A 22,774-nucleotide genomic window follows, 5' to 3' on the forward strand; every position below is an offset into this window, starting at 1 on the left:
CTTATTTAATATAATAAATTTTGGTTTTTTTCATTATTCTATGATTATTGGATAATATTGTTATTATAATATAATTATTATTATTTAAATTAGACAAATTTAAACGTCGTTTATAAATTCCATAGAATTAAATATCTATAAATTGAAACAGTACCTATAATAAATTAATTACTATAAGTTTTAGGTAAATCTATATAAAACTCCTATATATTGTGTTTATAATTACGTATAAATTATGCATTTATACAGATTTACCATTTATATTATTACTGTGGTAATTATTATTTATTTATATTAAATCTAAAAATAAATATTGCATTCAAACCATAAACCATTTTCAGTCAAACACATGTGGCGCAGTCAAAACACCGTAATCGTAGTTATTAAAATGTAGGTAATACTAGTACAAAAGATTTTTATTCAAATCATGACTGAAAATATTAAAAATATGTAATTAAAATGTATTTTTAACTTTTCTCGATCGAATATTAATTTTTTTCGATTTTTTTATTTAAATATATTCAATCTGTTTACAATAAAAAAACAATAAGTAATAAGGATAACATAAATATTAAGTTAATTAAATTAATTAAAAAGGAAGGGTAACCTCTGTCTCCCCCCCCCCCCCAATAAACGTGGTTATTGGTAAATTTGAACTTATATGCTCTGAAGACAAGATCAAGACCCACTCGTGATGCGTGAGAAGGCTGGAGGGATTGTCACGCTTTATTGTTGTAAGTCCGCGCCTCGCTCAATATTGTTATTGGGTCAGAGCAAATATTTTTTTGTGGTGGTAAGCAAACAACAACACGTTATCACTGTTTAAACACGCTCGACGTGGTGAAATGAGTGCATTTTTAAGTAGTCATTATTTGTATTTTGTGTATATTGGGTAAAATATTTTCCGTTTGGACCGATAGATTTAAAATCATGAAGTCCGGTGATCAGCATAACTATAATGGGCAGGAGGACTCAGCTTCAATAGCCCCATAGAAGGTTTTAGTCGCTTCAGGTTAAAATAAAATACATGCATAATAAAATTAAAAAATGTTATAGGTCATATAATAAAAAATATATGGATACAGGATTATTCAATTAACTTATTATTTTTGATGATATTTAATAAACATTTATTTACAGTTGCATACAGTTATAAAATGTATTACATCACCCTTATACTCACTCCACTAATACTCTGCAAGTATAACTTAGTTTGGTTAGTCTAAAATCATTAAATCTAGAATATTTAAGTGCATAACACATACAATGAGTATTCAATAGTTGAAGTAGATAGGAAATCTAAAAACAACGATGTCAAGACTAGTTTCAATTTATAAGGAACTAACAAAATGATACAACCTAACCTAACTATTAATTGATTAATTGTTCTTAATCATGATTAAATATTTTATCGTCAAACGTATAAACGATAGTCGAATATTATTTAAGAGGTCGCCGTCTTACAATTGCGTAACATAGCAAATTTACGGCCAGCAGTTCACGTTTTACTCCGTTAGCTTAAAAATTAGAGTAAATAGACCTTCTAAGAAACTTGATGTTAAGAACATTATCTGTGTTTTGTTGAAAGTATTTTACGATAATTCAATTTTTAAGTGAGTTTAGAGCACTTTTATTTTACAATTTACTATACGCGCACAACTCACTCAGTTAAAAACTGAAGTATCGTAAAAATATTTCCAATAAAACACAAATTATGTTCTTACCATCAAGTTTCATACTAAGTCTATCCACTCTAATTTTTAAGCTAACGGAGTAAAACGTGAACTGCTGAGCGTAAATTTGCTATGTTACGCATTTGTAACACGGATACAGCACATACGGGTGACTGTCGGGTGTGACGTCTTCTTAATACTTTATAGTTGATGGTGATATTGAATATTTCAAATTTCAAAAGGCATTAAGATAATTATAAAACTGTTTCTTAAATTAGAATCTATTAAATATATTTCCTACCTCATTTATGTCATTATATTTTTCTTTTTAGAGATCGAAGTATCTCTATATTTGTCATATAAATTAGTATTTATGTTAATTTAAGTGATAAATACAACATTATTTATCATTTTATAACTAATTTAACTTATCACCTAAATCTAAACTATAGCACTAACTAATCTGCTGACTTATAAGGATTATTGAATTATGTAAGGATGATTGAAAATAACAGAATTTAACCTATGAGTTCTACATAATATTTCATAGATTTTACATTTACTAATTATTCAAAAAATGACAAACGACTTTATTTAAAAAAAAAAATGTATAATTAATTCATAACGTTAAACAGAATACGAACAATTTAAATAATGTTTAAAAATATAATAACGTTTAACGAAGAAAATCAAACAACTTTCAAAGAACCATAGGCGTCCCCAGGGAATTCCCCACCGCCCCACCCTCACCATAGAATTTTACATTTTTTTCTAAAACATTATTTGAAACGTGTTTTTAAAATTAATTCACCCTCCCCCCTGACAAAAGTGTTTGGGGAAGCCCATGTGAAGAACATTACAACGTTTAATAACATTTAACATACAAATTGTACAACGTTGAATACAAAAAAATGTAAATACGTTCAATTTTTTAAAAATAAACTCTGCTATGAAATAAATGTATATTTACTAGAACAGAACCTAATAGATTGAATTGCACTATTATCATTTTTAATATATTATACACTTTTTTATATATAATATATATTATACACACAAAAATAAAATTTACAAACTTACGGCTATTTTCATACTTGTAGACGATTATTGAAAACATACTTGACGCCTCAACGCACAATACATTTTACGGAGAACCTTGGACTTTGTAAAATTCTAAGATTATTGTTTTTACTTTTCTATAAAGATCACAGGACGTATATGATCTCACTCCATCGTGATTAAACCGGCGTCCATAAAATTGTTAAGGCCAGAATAATAAAAATAAACTCAAAACTATAGCACATCGTAAAAAACAAAACCACGCAATTGTTTCATTAGAGACCGATGGTCAAGAGAAAGGAAAAGAGGAGGAGAAATACACTAATATATTTAAATGTATTCTGAAATCAGTAAAATACACCACTTTCGTGTCAAAGAAGTTTTCAATATCTATTAATCTATTAATTGAAACTTTGATAGTTACATAAAACAAACTGCTACTTACCTAAAAAAAAAAAAATACAAATACAAATACATTATCATAGAAATAATTTCAACAACCATGTTACAATGTTTTGATGAAATTATTATTGTTGGCAGTTGGCACGCACACACTTGTAATATATAATATTATGTCTCCGTAGTTATTTTAGATATTAGGATATTTGAGTGTACAATCCATTTATTTAACTTTTCTATTTGATCAACTTTACGGAAAGCTCTCGGACGTGATGATGAGGTTACCTGTGAATGAGTTATATATCCAATATTTTATTTTATTTTTAAAAGCCTGTCATTCATTTTGAAAGTCCAATACCAATTATGGCATTATGGGTATCAAGTTTGTGACTGTTTGCCCGATGTTAAATTGTTTGCACTGTGTTTTAACAGTTCCATTGGTAAGAAGGTGAAAGAATTAAATATAAGTCAAAGTCAGAAGTCATTAGGCGTTTTTTTTTAATTAAAAAATCAAGAGTCAACCATTTAGCAAAAACTTTAAAAACGTTAAAAACTAAATTGTTGTGATTTTATAATTCATACTTTAAACTTCAAACTATCTATTTATTTGCTATCTTGCCCAGCCTACTTGTGAATAAGTAAGATAAAACTATAAAACACTTCCAAATAGAGAAAAAATAAAATGTTTGCATTCTTAATATATTGTGTTTGTTCACGCTAGTAAAAAATGAAGTTCCTATTATTTGAGAACAAATTTAATTTATAAAAAATAACTTGATTTGTATACAATAATTTAATCATGACGAACGTATAACTAAATTTTTAAGTTTTTAATGTTTACCTACGAGTAACATTTAAATATTAATTAAACGTATACTTTTCAAAAATTTCAATTATTATTATTATCTCTTTAATAGTTTAATCTTTACACATTATTTAGTAGTATTATGCAAATATTACCACGAATTTAGTATTTAAAATTTTTTTTTTCTTACCATTATACGTTAGCATAATATACAAATATACTAGTGCATCAAACTGTAAAATTTTAAATTAAATAGGTTTATGAGAATAATATTATCATATCAATAACGCTAGACAAATATCACTGTTATATAGTTATTCGTTATTTTTAACCAACTTAAAATCACATGATTCGATTTAATCAATCCAAGGAAGGTATAAGTTTTGTTTATCTAGATAAAATAATTTTTTTGGATAAAAACAGTAAGAAGTATTATTGTTATCAACGTAATGTGATTTAGACATTGACATTTTCAGTGCTTCTATTGTGTTATATTTGAAGTTGAAATTGAATAAAAACTAAAGTTCCCAAGCACAAATTAAACACAATCATTTTTATTTCTTTAGGTTATATTTATTTATATTTATTTATTTATTTATATTTATATATTTATTGGGCGTCATCGGTGCTATCGTCGTATCTTACCGACGATAAATTATATAGACTTTACTATATCAATTCACGATTGATAAGCTTTTAATTTAATTTTTGCACTCCCCAAAGGTCGTAAGTGTCAGATTACTTAGCTTTTATGTAGCTGCAGCTATCCTAATTTTATAGCTATATAAATATTTCTATGGAATGTAGCCCAATTAAAATTTCTCAATACACAATATTGATTAGTTAAAAAATTCATTGAGGTAATGTAAAACGTCGAGTTACAAAATATATAATTACCACAATAGTGGGAAAAACTTAGACATGCGAATGTAGTGACGAAGTGGTAAAAGGGACAGAGATGCAAAAATAACCCAATAATATTATTTCATAAATAATTTATTACAGGATTATGATCACAATATTTTTTTTCAAACAAATTATGGCACTCTTTTTAATGTACTTAATATTATTTGACGATATTTTATGTACAGGTATCTGCAACTTGTTTCTAAGCCATAAAATAAGTTAAAATCCAAGAATCTTAAGTTTTAACGAACAACGATATTAAACAACTGTGACACTACCTATAGGACCCTACAGCTGCTTACCGAACGACCAGCGTAAACGGATGGACTGAAAAAATGCATCGTCTGCGCCTTCCTTAATTGCAACTACACACCATGTTACTACAAAATCCAGTGGGGCAACCAAGCAAATGGCAAATGCTCATTTGTGGCGATTACTTAAATTAAAAATGTATCATCCCTATTATACACATTATACGTTCATTACACATTTCGGAGTGGTTAGGTAGTAAATTTAATTTCCGACAAAAAGGTTATGGCCTTGCATAAATATCGGTCCAGTTATTTTTAAAACATACATAAATTACATCCCAGGACATTAAAAAAACATGCAAAGTGGTACATATAATATTAGTTTGAAAAGTCGGTAAATAAAAAGCAGACAAATTACAGGGAAAAATAGATAAATTAAATACGAGGATAAATTAATGAATTGAAAAAAAATTATCTGTTTAGACTTTGTGCGAGAATTACCATATATTCATATAACTTGTTGACCAGTTACCCACTTAGTTATTATTTATTAATTTTTAATATAATCAACAGCAAAAACAATATTTTTCACCGTAAAATTCATAAATACAATGATTAATGCATTATTGCATTATAGTCCTAAATTGGCTAAGTGAAAGGAAAATATTGATTTTTCAAATACATCTAAATACGTAATTTACGAATGAATAAAAAATATTCAGACCAATAATTGACATAAATATTTCCAAATACTTGTGCCACAATATTTACGTATGTATATAAAATAAACCAATATCATTATTTACATAAAAATTAAAAATAAGGTGTAATTTAAAACGGCTATTATATTTGCAGTTTGCACCGACATATATGCAGACCACGACGCTTTTTTGTAGGGACAAAAAGTTCTAAAAACCATTATTTGATTAAATTCATTATTCTAGACAATTTGAGTGTTGAGCAATGAGTGTGCTTGGTAAATCACCACCTATATACTAAATTATAGTCACTATACGTATACTCACACATATACTATAGGTGGTTTCGAAAGGAAAAAATCGAATTTTATACTTCTATTTTATTAGTCGCAAACCGGTATCAATCAAAATCATATTGTCATATAAACTATAATTAAATCGAATTTAAATTGTAATTGCATCGTGTCAACAAATAATTTACCATAATTTTATGAATCTTTATTCATTGTTTGGTATAGCAAATACACTTCTCTAAATGGCATTTCCATCAGCAATGTTTCCCGTCCAGTCTCCAGTTGATCTGAACAAGTGTCCATGTGTATTACAAGTGCCTTTTGTAAAAGTGTATCAATCATTTTATCACAGTAATTACAATTATTAATATAAACAAAATGTTGTAATATTATTTTTTTGATTTGAAGGATGCGATTTAATAAATTTTATACTCGTATGTTCTAATGAACAAGTTGTACAAAAAAATTAGTATAAATTAGTTTTAGAAAATGTCACCTAAGTTTCATAACGAGTTCGTAATTTTTAATTTTTCAAAAACCCATAAATCGTTTTAAGTATGTCACCATGTATATGGATTTAAATTAAAGTACAGTCGTAAAAAAAGGTTGAATAGCACTGGTGTCTGGTTCATGGGGCAGTTGAATACGAATGACGTGTAAACGAATTAACAAAAAAAATAATGTACAATATGAAAAGATACATAACCACTTTGGGGATATGGGACGACGGATAACTTATACTATGTATAATAATATAATACTACTCTGAAAAAGATTAATAAAGTCGAAATGCACGATTTATGCAAGTGTGTTCCTCTTAGTTTTGTATTTTGTTTACAGTGGGATTACACGAACCTCGAACGCCACGCTCTTCACAATTTCACTTATGGGAATAGACGACGTAATATGATAAATAAATAATTTACACGTGCATCACTGCATAATAAAATTATATTATAAGCACATCCGGTGCGATACCACTTTGTTTTTGGTACCTATTGTGTACCTACGTCAGATACCACCTTGTACTTAGGTACCTACTGTGTGTCTACGTCCGATACCATCTCGCTACATAGGTACATACTGTAAAACCTATATTATATCATTTATTTCGTAAATAAGTAACAATTATGGAAATTTGTAAATAGAAAGTTAAATTATTAACGAACGGACGCTAGTGTTTCGAACAACGCGAAGTTATCATCTGGTCGAGATTATTGAAAAAACAATATACCAACACCATATGAGCCACAAATTTGAGTACATAACGATATTTTTAGCTTAGAATTAGACGAATATACAGATAATAGATTGAAATATACACATGTTTAGGTAAATATTTTTAAGTTCACATTTACAAAGCTTAAAAATATATTTATTTTGTTACTATTTTACTATTTAGAAGCCCGAGGACATTGAATTTTAATAATTAAAAGTTTTCTTAAAATTAAATTTCAAATTCAATTTAATTATGTGTTAATGGTTATAATATCTTTAAATTTTAATATTCAAAATTTATATTTTTGTATTTAGTTTTTACTTATACTACCTAATCGAAAACAGTACGTGTACCTATTACAGTATTTATTTCTTATATCGAATATGTGTTATCATTAATAATTGCATTCTGCTCATCCATATCTTTTCATGTATCCAAAAGTATTTGGACGTCATTCGATTGCGTTCCATTTCGACCTTTTTACCTTTTCGTTTTCAGTTTGTCGATTGCGTTCACAAAACGGATAGATTTTTTTTACCTTTGAATGTTCTGATGTCGTCCTATTGTATAATATATAAGCATCCAATTACACAATTTTAATATGATTTTAGTAATGAGTAATGACTATTGAATACATTTGTAATTTTAAGATTGATATAGGTACTAAGAAATTGATGCAATGTGTAGAAAAAAAAGAGTTAAATTGTAAACGAAATCTTTCACAAGCGTTTGCAGTACGCCGCTACTACTGCTCATTTCAGTCCAACTCATTCATTTTGAATTTTCATTACAAACTATAAAGTTTAAAATATCTCTCGATACTATATTTAATTTTTTGTACATCTGCAATCACATTATACATGTATCGAATATTAACACAAATATTGATTAGTAACATGAATTTAAAAATATCTAAAATGTAAACACGAATTTATATGTAAACTTGACTTAATATCTTTGAATTCATGCCTTGTGGTGTGTATTATTAATATAAATAATAACATAAACGTATTATATAGACATTTATTGTTAACAGTATAAATCGTAATGACGTACAATATATTTCTACTCGCTAATAACCGATGGAAAGTCCCCACCGATCGTAATATGATAATTATGATTATTGTTAGTATAAACAGTATAGGTGTAATATCATATAATATGAATGCTGAATATGCAACACCTTGAATAATTTATTTAGGATTCAGCGTCTAAGCGCCCGTCGATGTATCGTCAAATTGGTACTTTAATTTAAAAATCTGTCACAAACATCGCTTGGATACGATTTCTCTCTAGTATATGTTCAACAGTAACGTGCTCAATTTTTTTGAAAGGAGGAGATACGAATTTTGGACTCGTAGTCCCATGAGTGACTGACAGTGTACTTAAGGAGGCTTCTATAATTTAATGATTTTTCACTAACGTCACATGAGTATTGTCTCTTGCCTACTCGAATTTTCCAGCTACAGATGAGATTATCGTTTATTTTAGTGATTTTTATACCGAATGAAAAGCATGTTAAAACATTTCATTCGGTGCTCCTAAATACATTTCAATGACAGACATTTTTGACCTTTTTCTAATATTATGACTAAAAACATTTACTTCATTGAAATATAAACATAGTACTACGTAATAGTATAAATCATTTTAATTTTGAACTATAGAACTTCAGGTAATCTGATTTTTAATCAGACAACACTAACCAAAACCAATTAACCGATTTAATTGCATACAACTTTTATCGAAGTATAATAGTGTAGTACAGTAGAAAAGCTTTATGTAACTTGTCAATTTCAATGTTTTACCCGTTTTTATATTTCAAAAACGAACCTAATCAATCTTACATTTTTTGGTTTTTTAGAGTTATTAAATCATAAACGCATTTTTGAAAGGGAATTTAAATCTGAACTTTGGTTATGACTAGGGCTCGGAAGTTGATGCATTTTGCATTTTTTTTTTGGAACTTTTTAGACGATGCTCTCCGGGCTACAAATCTGTTTCATAAGCAAGTGAATCTGAATAACTAATTTTTATTTTGCGTTTTTTGGTGTTTTTTACTTTTTAAGTCATTTTTTGACATTTTTAGGTCATTTTTTAGTCATTTTTACTGATTTCACACTAGTTCATTTCTTATCGTTTCTTGTCGACCATTATGCTGATAACTTAAAACTTGGAAATTACCACAGTCTAAGATTAGTACCTATTCAATTTCATCTTGACGATTACATTTGTCGTTGTCAACAATTTCAAAAATATTAAATGGCGAAGAAGCTTCATGTGAGTGTTTTTCGGATGATTTCAGTGCTGATGATTTGGTACATTTCAGATTTGCCCCAATCACTTAAGTGGACGTAGAGAGAAGTTTTTTCCAATCATAAATATTTATTAACAGATAATCGTCGTTCATTTACTTTCGATAACATAAAATACGCTCTAATTGTACAATGCAATGATTTTAATTTTTAAATAATTTGTAAGCTTTGATAAATTTATAAAACAAATATTTTTTATTTTTTTATCTTCCTATTTCAAGGAAATTTTTGTCATTTTTATGTCATATTTTGAATTTTATAGTAAAATATAGTAAAATATTTAAAAAAAAATGTATTTTTGTTAATTTATAACTAATATTTGTAATTTTTAGGTTATTTTTTTAGGACATTTTTATGTCATATTTACATATTTTTTTAGGGCATTTTTTATTGTTTTTAATGTCATCAATTTCCGAGCCGTAGTTATGACTAGTTAACAACTCGATTGGAACTATATTTCTATGTATCTAATTAATCCAAAAAACATTCTATGTCGAAATATGAAAATATATAATATTTTTACAGTCATAAAAACAGTTTAAAAAATTGAAACTTTTGAAAATAATCAATGTAGACACTTAAACGGATCACCCTTCATAAAATTGGTTCGTCAAAACTATTAAAACGATACCGTTACTATACGTCTCATTTGTTATGTGCATTCTAGATGGGTTCAGCATAAAACTACATATTGATGAGGGTTTTTGTTAGTCCCAAAATTGTGTTTTCTTTTTAATAAACTACGATCCAAATCAATATTAAATGAAAATTAATTTCATAAGATTATAATATATTCCACGGAAAATATTCAGCAATGTTTGTATTTTCTATTCAGAGTTAGATTACTCAGATTAAATTAACTCCTGAGCGATATCATAAAATGAAACTATGGAAACTATGTAGTATGTATAATACATCTTTCATTCTTAGTAATTAGACACAACACGAAAAATTAATTTGCGTGCTAATGTTTTTGTTTATATATTTCTGTTTATATTTAAATACAAACAAAAATTAAAAATGCAACGAAATTCATGACAGTCGACTTTAAAAGTTTATTTTAGATAAATATTGTATATTAATAAATTATTAAATACGTTAACATTTACTGTAAAATAATTAAAAATGTTTGTCCAGTGTCCAATATACTGGTAATTAGCCAAGCATTGTTATCCCCACCCACCATTATTCCTTTAATGATGAATAAATATTTAAATCCTCATTTTTTGAAGTTTTAAAAAAACTAAGCTATGTACTAAAAAACTTTGTTGTCAAATCAATAGAACTTTGAAGAAATTCTAAATGTGATATTTGAAAATATAACATTTTGTTCAAATTGAAACTTTTCTTTTTCATTGTAAATTGTCAAGGGGTCAATTTTTCCAAAAATTTCAATATACCAATATAAACTTAAATATCATTTTGTTTTAAATGTTTGTAGTTTGTACTCTTAGGATAATTGGTTTGAATTATATTATGAAGGCTGTATTATAACGACGTTGTAAAAATATTTTTAGTAATTTGTTGTAATTTGTAAATATTATCTTAGTATGATAAATGGTAAATACTAGATTCGATATTAAATCTATTTTATATTTCTATAAAATATAATTTCTAAGGACTATTATCCTTAGTATTTAAATTTTAATAACTCAGAAACTACTCATACGTATTTTGATTTAGTCATATCAAATCTTTCATAATCTGTTTAACAATTTAATATATTCAAACCATTTGATTCTCATTGAAAAAAATGAAAAGTATATACAGCCAAAAGGCACTCTTTAAATGGTATAAACTATATTTTTTTAAATAATCCTCGAGTATCATTAAAAATATATTATTAAAGGAAAACATGGTGGTGAGCATGCTTGTCAAATAGACCTCCATACAACGTGTTTGAGTTGGTATAGTTTATTTGTATTTTACCCACTAGAATTACATAGTATTACATATAGAATTCGCGGGTTGTTGCTCGTTACATACTCTATTTTACTATTACGTCATTCCAAAGCAAAACAATTCAACTATGGTAGTTCACCTTCATTCATTTTATCACCAGAAAAAAATTTGCTGAAAATAATAATAACACTCGGCAAGTCTATATTATAATATATATATATATATATATATATATATATATAATATCCAGCAAACTGTAATCATTCCGTGCGCCGTGATAGAAGTGTAATATTATTTTAAAAATTAAACCTAAACAAACAAACCAAAAAAAAAAGAAAGTCTCGCGGACTTTGGTGTAAATGCATTATAGGGATTTTTCAACTTAATTTACACTTTGGTGATTAGCTTGTTTGGAATATAATACAAACGGCGCGCGGCGGTCAATAGAAATTTGTAAAAACCATCCAACACTGTGGTAGAAAAAACCCATTCATGCGATTCATTATCTCCACAGAGAAGTCTAATAATAAAAAAATTCAATTATTTTTCAAAGATTTAATTTAAATATTTATTTTATATATTGTTCAAATCGCTATCAATAGATGATTGAAAAAAAAACTGTTTATAAAATTTATTTATAACGCCAATTTTACTAGATGCCTTCCTATATTATTATATCACAATGTTACATATATAGACATAAATATTTTATATTAATATATTCATACTCTAAAAAACTGTTTCACAAAACACAATAACGGTTTAGAATTAACAAACTAAATTAAACTTAAAAGTGTCTTGGTCATGAACTAATAAATAACAGTTAATTATCAATTAACTATTTTGACATTTTATCGAATTTTAATGGTAATAATATAATATATCAAAATAGTAAAAGGTGATTTTTCTTTCACTTTCTCTCATTCTATTTATATTTCTTCTACTTATTATAAACCGTTTCTTTGTGTCTATTAATGCAGTTGATTTTTCACGATAAAAGTACACAATACATCGTTAAACGTCATTTCAAACCTTGATAAATAAGCGTTTATCATTAGTCTTTACCATTTTGACCTACCCACCGATATGGTGAAAGTTTTCTCTTCGATTTCGGTTATTGTAGCTGACCATTTCCGTATGTCTCGATTTCGTTTACTAACTACGCCTTTTCCGATACATTTAACTCACGTTACATACGCGATTCGCTCATGCAATATATTTATTACGTACACCTGGCTTTCCCAGATTTTCAGGTATGAACTTTGGGCACAAATCTTTTACTAGTGAACGGTATATAATACTTATATGATTAGAGTTATTTGAATGCGAGATTTTAAAAGATAATTTCAGTAGCCATCTCATTGAATTTCAAACCCATTTTAATACTATTCACAAGCATCGATATCACACTCCAATCTGTTATACAAATTTTCAGATTTTCAGGTGACAGCGACAAACCTCTAGGGGGGAAGTCCGTTTTTCGTTGGAATATAACGATTTAAAGACATATCAATAAATAAATTATAAAATCTATAAATTACTCAAAAATTACGCATTCAAAAACGCAAATAAGTTTTTAATTCCACTCACTGGCATGCAAATATTACTCTGAGAGTTTTTTTTGGAAAACTTTGAAACCGGACCTTAACCTGTTTATAATTTATAGCATATAATGTGTACTAAATTGCGATTCATCCATTAACATTACTTAACAGTCTAATATAATAGACAGTATCAATTTCCAATCTCACTAAACGCTCATCTATCACAGCGTTTCTTAACTACAAAGTTGCAACTCAATTTTGGGTAGCTAATAATTTTTAATTGGTCAATAAACAATTATTAAAACGTCAATAATAATTATTGTAATAAAGTTATAAAATGTAATTAATGTTAACTGTAAAAAAAACACGAGAACCCACATGTATATTACCTGTAGATAACCCGGGAACCAATTTGATAATTGAGAACCAACTTTTAGTTGTCTTGCGGGATAATGGTGTTTTGGAGGTATATTGGAGTTGACAAGAAGCTTTGGCTTGCATTTCGGAATTCAGACTTCTTTGGTGCATTTGACTATTATATATTTATGATCTTCGTGATATTATTATATAATATTATGGAATATATGTGTATAATATAGTGTATTTTAGATCTTCGATCATGACAGCACAGAGTTTCATTGATAACTATTTGTTGTTTTTTGTTTTTGCATTAGTCAAATAATATTATTATTTAATTTATCATCAAAAACTCCAAAGAAAATGAAACATTAAGATAGGAATTTCCTGAAAACGTGACATTTTTACTCGCTAGACCGTTTTTTTTTTCAAAATAAATTTTCTATGTATTCATAAGACCCTCTGAAAAAAAATATTATTTTCTTATAACATTTTAATGTATACTATCATTTATTTTACCATTTCGTTTTTCAGCTCCGGAAGTGTTGGCTCAGAAGCCGTACGGGAAAGCAGTGGACGTCTGGAGCATCGGTGTGATTTCATACATATTGCTGTGCGGATATCCGCCATTTTACGATGAAAACGACGCGAATCTCTTCGCTCAAATTTTAAAAGGTAAATCATATTGTTGAGTCACTCGTGCGCATAATATAATATTGCCATTTAGTGCGCAAATCAAATAGGTATAAGGTATGACACATTGCAATGCATGCAGATGTATTTTATTGGCTATATGTATTCGTTCATATATACATTTTACAGTTGTAAGTACATTTAAAAACATTTATATTTGAACCATTACGATCAATCATTTTTAAATCCTACCCTGATAAAAGTACAAAATAATTTTCACGTGGTATATTTCACAATAGCTACGACATCTTAACGTGCATACTATACAGTATATGTCCTATATACACTTCTACCTACTTTCATAATTTATTTGACTCCTTTATACAGTTAAAGTTTTTTGTTTAAAAAACGGTGTTACAAGAATAGACACACAATTGATAGACTGCACCCGCACATAATTCTGTTTTTACTCATTATTATCATTCTAAGACTTGCTAATTTAATATGAGCCATGGAATCTTCAAAACAAAATTACATAATAATGTTATTTAAAACCTACATAATTTTAATATTGTGTAATCCATTTAACGTAAAACACTCATCATTTCATGAGCTATAAATATTTTTTTACAGCACTTTTTCTTACAATTTTACAACTGAACACATTTTTCATGATGTAAAAATAATGTTTAATATTGAGTGTGTTTTTTATCAGCAAATTGAACCTGAATTGTACTTTGAGAGATCAAAAGAAAATATCAAGAAAGTCACCTACAGCTGTATAATATGTTTTGTCGTGTTAGAGTAGGCCACTAAAATAAGTATCTGAAATACGAATTCAATGATAAATCATTGTATAAAAAAAAATTTATGAGTGGATACGGTTTATCAATTTCTATGGATAATTTAGGTATAGCTGCTTTTATGTACATTGCTCTATTACTTAACTATTTATTTTTCTATTTTTAATATGGTAAATTGAAATAATTTTTCTGAAGACAGATATTTTATCATATAATATTATTGTTATTTGTTAATGACTTAATTTTCAACACAAAAATACAGTTGAATGGTAACTCATAGTAAAGATAACTTAAAATTAAACTAAACATTTTAAAATTGTTTTCTGTTTCAAAAAAAATAACATATCTATGTAGTAATAAATAGTTATTTCAAATCCTTACATTAGTATAATTTGAATTATAATAACAATCGTTAACGGAAAGATTTTTCATTTAGCTATACAATTTCGTTAAATCGTTGACTTTAAATTTCTACAAAAAAAAAATGTGTGCGTTTTCAATATTTTTAGAATAGCGTGAGAAAATTTTTTATCAACATTTATTGCCAAATATTGAAATATCTATATAAATAATTCAATATGGTTTAATTCAAGGATCAGATTAAAATGGTCTAAAAATATCAAAAATCTAACGTATCACCTAAAATCTCTGAAAAAATCTACTGAATTTGCGCGGATTTTCAGAAAAAATAATAAATAATTTGTGAATCGTTTCATTTATTCGAGAAACAAAGATTTCATGACACGCGGACATTTACGTGTTTGAAAAAAGCGACTAAATCTAAAACGAATTTTCCGTGTACCCTTATTATTATTGCAGGTGAATTTGAATTTGATTCTCCTTACTGGGACGATATAAGCGATTCGGCGAAAAATTTCATAAGGCAACTGATGTGTGTTGACGCAGACAAACGTTACACGTGCCGTGAAGCACTGGCTCATCCATGGTAAGTGTAATCAGAAATATGAAAAAATGTATTCGTTGTATCAGTTTTTCGTCTAAAATATGTTACCTTATAGGGTTATTCATATACGTTAAAATTGCACTCAATTGTATATTAGCAACAATTTGTGTTGATGATAAACTCAAATTACATTGTTTTTAACGAATAAGAGTCTTAAAAACGTGTCTTATAATGTTAAATGTTAAAAAGTACCTATAGGTACACGATATTTTGTTGTTATTTAAAAGTTTAAAAGGTGCATTTTTCATGTTTAAAAACATCTATTTTAAATGTTGCGTGCACTATAGCTGTCATACACGACCAAAATAGTGTCGTTACATCGGGAAATGTTAATTAACAAAACGACATCCACAGCGACCGTCACGATTGTTAACACAAAATTAACGCGTAATATCTACATACCGTTTGTATAATATATATTAATATAAAATACAATGTTTGTATAGAAAAATTCAAATATTCGCCTTATTTTTGCATTTCTTATTAATATAAATGTACAGAATTGCAGAAATAATTTGACATGTAATAATAGTAATGTCATACCTACGCGTTTTACTGCAAAGTAATTTTTTCATTTTAAATACCTACGTTATTACCTTTTCTCTTTTGTTTATAATAATTTGGTGTGCATTTTTCTTCCGGTTTCTTCGGATAAACAACACGTGACACTATAATCGCGTCCTATCTACTTAACTGCTCTAATATTATTCGTAGCTACTTATATTGTAACGAGATTAATGATGCACGTGTTTCAGGATATCTGGTAACGCGGCCAGCAGCAAGAACATTCACGGAACCGTTTCGGCACAGCTCAAAAAGAACTTCGCCAAATCCAGATGGAAGGTACGTACCCACGTCTTATCGGTCCACCCGTAGTCCGTATTATCATATCACTCGTACCTATATAATAACAAATATTATGTAATAATATTCCACGCACGGTGCCATAGCCCATAGCACGACCCTATCCAAAACCTTAACCTTGAACACGCGGTAAACAGTAAAGATGACTCGCGTCGTTTGCGTCCTGTAACCCCTTTAACTACAACTCATCATCATACATATTATATATATTTAGACAATTTTGCTTCATATCATAACAATGCATCGTAGTAATCATTACATAAAATCATACATAATACTTAAGTGTACCTAATAATAATGTATTAGACATACCTAATACCTCTACCAGCCTATGCATACGCAGATCGGCGTATATCCAATACTGGATGGAGTAGAAAAATGCAACCATAAAAACGTTAAGATGATGATGATGTTTCCAGCAATTAATGAACGCCATAACCATGGTGCATAAAATGCAGAGGTTAGCGATGAACGTGTCGGAAGTGTCGTCGGACACATCGTCATTGCTGCCTGCTGCGGCAGGCGTGCAGCCAAACAGACAGAAGTGTGCTACGATTGTAGAGGAAGCCGAGATTGATGATTTTGACGGTGACGACAATCATGGCCCAGATAATAATGGCTATGGTACCGAAGGTAGAAAAACAAAATAGCGTGTTTGTGTGTGTGTGTGTGTGTGTGTGTGTGTGTATGTGTGTGAGTATGCGTGCGTGTCTGTTGTTGCTACCCAGTGACTGCCAATACTCCGTGTTGCGTTTGAAATGATCCGGCTTGCGTGAATGTATTTTTTGAAACCACGTAGATGAAAACACAATGCATAGTATTATATTAAAATAATGTATAGAATAGCGCACTTACGTGTACAAAATTACCGTAATTTAAAAATAAAATAAATTCTTATTATACGTGTACATACATAGAGGTACATATAGGGACGATCCGTTTGGCGCAAGACATTCGCAATATTTTCAAAAACTATTAAACGTTTATTTTATAATCATTGATCGTTATCATTTGTTTTTGTTTTTACTTTTTACTTTTTTTTTGTGACAATGTGTATTTTAAATTCCTTATTCCAAAGCAGAATATTTGACAAAGTTGTTCGATACCCATATAAACATATTTAAATTTGGATGAGTAATTTATATGAATTATAAGTACCTATTTTAAGTTTAGATGAGCGTAGTTGAGTGGTATTCCTGGACCTCTGTTAAAGAAGAAAAATGTTAGTTACTCTGATCGTAAAAACTTTAAATACCTACCTTCTTATAACCAATTAAGTACTTATATCCGAAATTTGATTTTAATAGACCAAAATACTCCAAATAATACTTTGCTTCGAAAGATGAAATTATAAAATATGCTGTATGTTGTCATTCGAAAAGGTAAAAAATATAGTTTTATCCTAAATAAGATGTTGTTTTATAACGACCATAAATTATGTAAAAGAAATATTTTCAAACATTTCACTTTGTATTTTCTGAAAGAACGATTGTCTTACGTCAAATGTATCATCCGGTAGATTTGAGAAAAATTCAATAAAAAAATTCCCAGTTTTAGTCTGAGTTTTAAGTATATTATTCTTGTGATGAGGGGTACGGCTCGAGACTGCATTAATTTGCAAATCCATATTGGACACAAGTTTATAATGTGAAACATTGCAAATTAATATTTCACGAGTACGTTTTAAAATACAAACACAAAACGTTACTTTACAAATTTTTTGAGGTTTTCGCATATTTTAATAATAATTGTTTCTTTATAGAACATCAAACGGGTTTTTTTTTTTTTGTCATAATATTATAGAGATAGGTACTTTTGTTATTCGTCAAAAATTAAATAAATAAAATAAAAATTCACTGACAGAAATTAAATACCAGAACTCGGAACTAGATCAGTACTCAAGTATACAACTTTAACTTGATCGTAATAAACTATATTTAGTATAGATTTTTAATTACCTTCTATAAAATTGTTTATAACTTTTTTTAAAAATTATTTAGTATAGTTTCTTAAAAATCAAATCCTTCCAAATAACATTATTATTTAATTTTTTAAATTTTAAATAGTTTAATGATTTATGGCAATTTTATGTATATTTTTTTAATGTAGTTTTCACAGATAAATACGACAAGCTTCTTTCGAGGGGTCTGAAATAATTAACATTATTTATAATTCAGATATATTTAAACCAATGTTAAAAGTGACTTACCAAATGATCCCACGTATCAATCAGTTAAACATTTTGTTATAGATTTAATTAATACAGTCGATACCTTATGCTAAAAATAATGTTTAATTATTTCACACTTATTTTATTATTATTATCTGATTGTCTTATCGTTATTAGAGCTATTGTAAATTAAAACAAAATTCCACTATAAAAAAAATTAAAATTGTGATCCTATTACAGCAGATTACTTAACAAAAATCATAACATACTCTAGATACTCATTTAAGTGATTAACAGTTTTTATTATTATTATATTTATTATATTTTAAATTATTATTAATTACTTAAATATTATTTGTAAACAGACAGATTAAGTAAATTAAATATTTATTTGGCACTTATGCTATTATTTCCAGTGGTTATAAATTAAAATTTCATTAAACACGTATTATGCATAAATCCAAATTTTGACTTACTGTAACTTGGCAAGTTTTGTAAATAGAAAAAACTTTTAATTCAAAAAATGTTTAAAAAAATATATAATCTATTCGAATATGTGGAAAAAATAGTGTTTCCATTAAAAAAAAATTAAGTAGTATTGCGCATGCGCACACCAATAGTATTAAAAATTTTAAATTTATCTGAAAACATGTATTTAAGTACTCCCTATGACTTCCCGAAAACCCAATAATTGCAATACAAGGTCATCTGTCTGACATATTTAGTGTTACTTTAAAGTTTAAATCGTGATCACACATTATTCCACTAGTGTAAGAATCAGAACGACATTTCACAGTCAATGTTTTACACTTTTTACCTATTTTTATCTATAACTTATTGTACTACACTCGTCGATTCTGTCACCCAAAACCGTAGTTTTTCCATAAAAATAATGCGAAATAGGAGTTACGCAAATTTGGTACTGATTACGTGAGACCACTTTCAGATTAATTTAAATTAGTGCTGAAAAATATTTCAATTTTTTTTTATATGTCATCAAAACTTTCTATATATTAGAAACGTTGAAAAGCTGTTGGTAACATCCTATACCATTATTAACTCTAGAGGCGTACCTACATTTGGCAACCGAACCGTGAGGTTAATTATACGATATTGCCTTTCACACGATTATACACAAATATCCAGATGTGTTGCATAAATAATTACCTATATATCTACCTCGTAGGTGTATAATATATTATTGTCAAAATGTAGATAAACTACCATTTCCGACGTAAATAAAAAAGTTTCGTTTCCAGTTTCTGCTATAGATTGTGTTAATGAGTAAAATTGTATTTTTAACAAATGTTATGGATCAAGACGATTAAATTCTTGATAGTATTAATTTAAAAAGATACTCAAACGGCACATTATACAGAGTACAGCATCTAATATATTATATATATATATACGGTATTTATACATTAGATGCTATACTATATAATATACCACCCTTATTCTGTTAAAATAGAAGGTAATTACAATGAAGTATGTTTATTTTTACAATACAGAATATTTACTTTACATAGTTTATTCATAAATTACACAACCTTCAATCGATCAAATTATGGTCAGATATCAGCTTAATAATAGTATTATTTAAAAAAAAATTTTTTTCAAAAATATAATGGTTGTGCCCATGTCCATATATTATATTGATACAGCCCAATGTCTTTTGTTTTGTGAATAATATACTAAAAATATAATTTACCACAAATTTAAATAGGCATGGCTACAATTTTTTTTGTTAATCAACATTTGTGGAGTAAATGTAACAAACGTACCCAGAAGTCTATATTATAACAATATTAATTCCTAGGTTTATTTCTAGGATTGCAAACAAAATCATAGAACAAATTTAAATGTGCGCGTTAATATGCATGTTTAGAGATTTGAACTTTGAAGCATATGACTGTTATTTTTAGTGGCTCCATAGAATATATATATTTTTTTTTAAGTAAAGCGCTTGATTTCATTACAAAAAAACCCCCAACGACGGGATTTTTCCAACATTTGTTTTGTATTTTCATTATTTTTAACGAGATAGAAAATAATTTCAGCGATAAATTATATACCGAAAGTAATCGAAGATTGATTTTTTTTCGACGATGCTATTAATATTTTATGTCATCTATAAGTACATTTTTAAAACTCAAAGTTCCGGAATCGTTGCTTGCAACAAATTCATGAACTCTACATTTCTACACACGAATGAACACACTGAACTTTTACTCGTATGATAAAATTATGTATCGCAATTTCATCAAGTAGTTAAGTGGATGATATTCAGTACGAATACTTTCTTATTATTACCAACAACAGTGCATGTTTCTAATGTTGTAATTTAACGTGGAAAGTGGCATAATAATAATAATAATTACGGAAACGACACAGTAAAAGGAATTCAAGTAATAAGTGACGGTATTTAAGAGGGAGAGAGAAATATTTTCCTTTTTCTCCTTTCCTATCACCCAACAAATTCCGCAAATAGGAAACATTCTAATATATCCGAGGACGATGACGATAATTAAAATATAGAAAATTGTAAAACCAATATTTAGTTTCTAAAATAGCATCATAGCTTAATTACTGTGTAATTAATTACTTAATACTAAAAACAATTTTCTTACAGTAGTTTTTGTTTTTCATAAAATATACAAAACACAGTAAAAAATGTTCTCAAAACCATATGTATTACCTTCTTAATATCATTATAGGAACCTTTATAATCATATAGGCATCCAGAAAGGGAGCAAGCTGAGGCGTTTGAGGATAAATAACTATTGTTCCGTATAATATATATTGATAATTAGAAATTGTAAGTAGTAACACAAAAAAACGGTCATCGTTATAATGCTATAAAAAATCCAAACTTAACTTAAAGTTACGTAATATTAAATTTTATGTATTGATATGTATACTAACAAACCTTCTTCCTCTCCCTAGAACAAATTTCTACGTGACCTTTGTTTATAACACATACCAACATAGGTATTTGTGGTTTTTAATAGCACACTAAAATCGCATATAGTTCAATTACGCAAAATACTTAAATAATAAATAATAATCTATAAAAAGTGTCTTCTCAAGGTTCCAATATAATCTGTATTCAAATACATACCTTTTGCTGATTGATATAATTATATCAATTATATAATATATTATGAATCGCTTATATTACGACGTCGTATATAGTATTATATTAGCTACATAACTTAAATATCAACATATAAAACATAACTAAAATTCACTGACATTCTTTTTCTATAGCAAGTCCAATCTTTCGAATTTTTAAAATAATCCTGATCCTAGTTCAAGAAAAAAAAAAATTAAGTGTTACCCATAGAAATTTATATTTCAGATTAAATAAATTTTCTTCGCAAGTTATCAGGATTATAATGTAATGCGGACATATGCGTAAATAGCGTTTAAAATTATGAAAGGGATCTGAAACCAGACTTTACTAAATTGTAATATTAAAAACTTAAAGCAAATTTAAGATATGTTTGGGAGCTTGTTTCCTAACCCTCCCCCCCTATTTTCGGCTATGGATACGGGGAACCTTTCATAATTTATGAACACCTATGGACTATGATCCACTACTACTAAACTTTAATATAGCTACTAAATAAAAAAAAGTTTATTCAATGTTCGACGATCATCAATAAAAATGTTTATTTTTAAAAGAGAGTAAGTATAATTCTATAGGTACTGTGAAAATAAAAATTTCATATATAATAACTAATGAAAACTGCTCTATGATGAAAAAAAATGATATTTTATAAAATCTTAGAGTAACAACTTATTAATACTTAATAGTGCTGCTAAAAAAATTAATTGACTTGTAAAACTATCAAAGGCTATTAAATGGATCACTTAGTATAAAATAATATAATATAGTTCGTATTAATGTTGTTGC

At 27.6% G+C, this 22,774-nt stretch overlaps 1 protein-coding gene across 3 annotated transcripts in view; it reads left to right on the forward strand.

The window, feature by feature from the left end:
• Positions 1 to 22,774, forward strand: part of LOC107163193 (Calcium/calmodulin-dependent protein kinase I) — a 396,057-nt gene that overhangs the window by 364,242 nt on the left and 9,041 nt on the right. For 2 of the 3 annotated variants that reach the window (XM_015510478.2, XM_015510479.2), the window contains 4 exons: positions 13,956 to 14,096; positions 15,677 to 15,803; positions 16,577 to 16,664; positions 17,105 to 17,318. In XM_015510478.2, coding sequence (XP_015365964.1) covers positions 13,956 to 14,096; positions 15,677 to 15,803; positions 16,577 to 16,664; positions 17,105 to 17,318 — 570 coding nt within the window. The remainder of the gene's footprint in view (positions 1 to 13,955; positions 14,097 to 15,676; positions 15,804 to 16,576; positions 16,665 to 17,104; positions 17,319 to 22,774) is intronic. The other variant, XM_015510480.2, reaches the window with a different exon arrangement.

This window comes from Diuraphis noxia, unplaced genomic scaffold, assembly GCF_037042655.1.
Source record: "Diuraphis noxia isolate RWA-SAM2 unplaced genomic scaffold, SU_Dnox_SAM2 contig0001, whole genome shotgun sequence".
Taxonomy (NCBI): Eukaryota; Metazoa; Arthropoda; class Insecta; order Hemiptera; family Aphididae; genus Diuraphis; species Diuraphis noxia.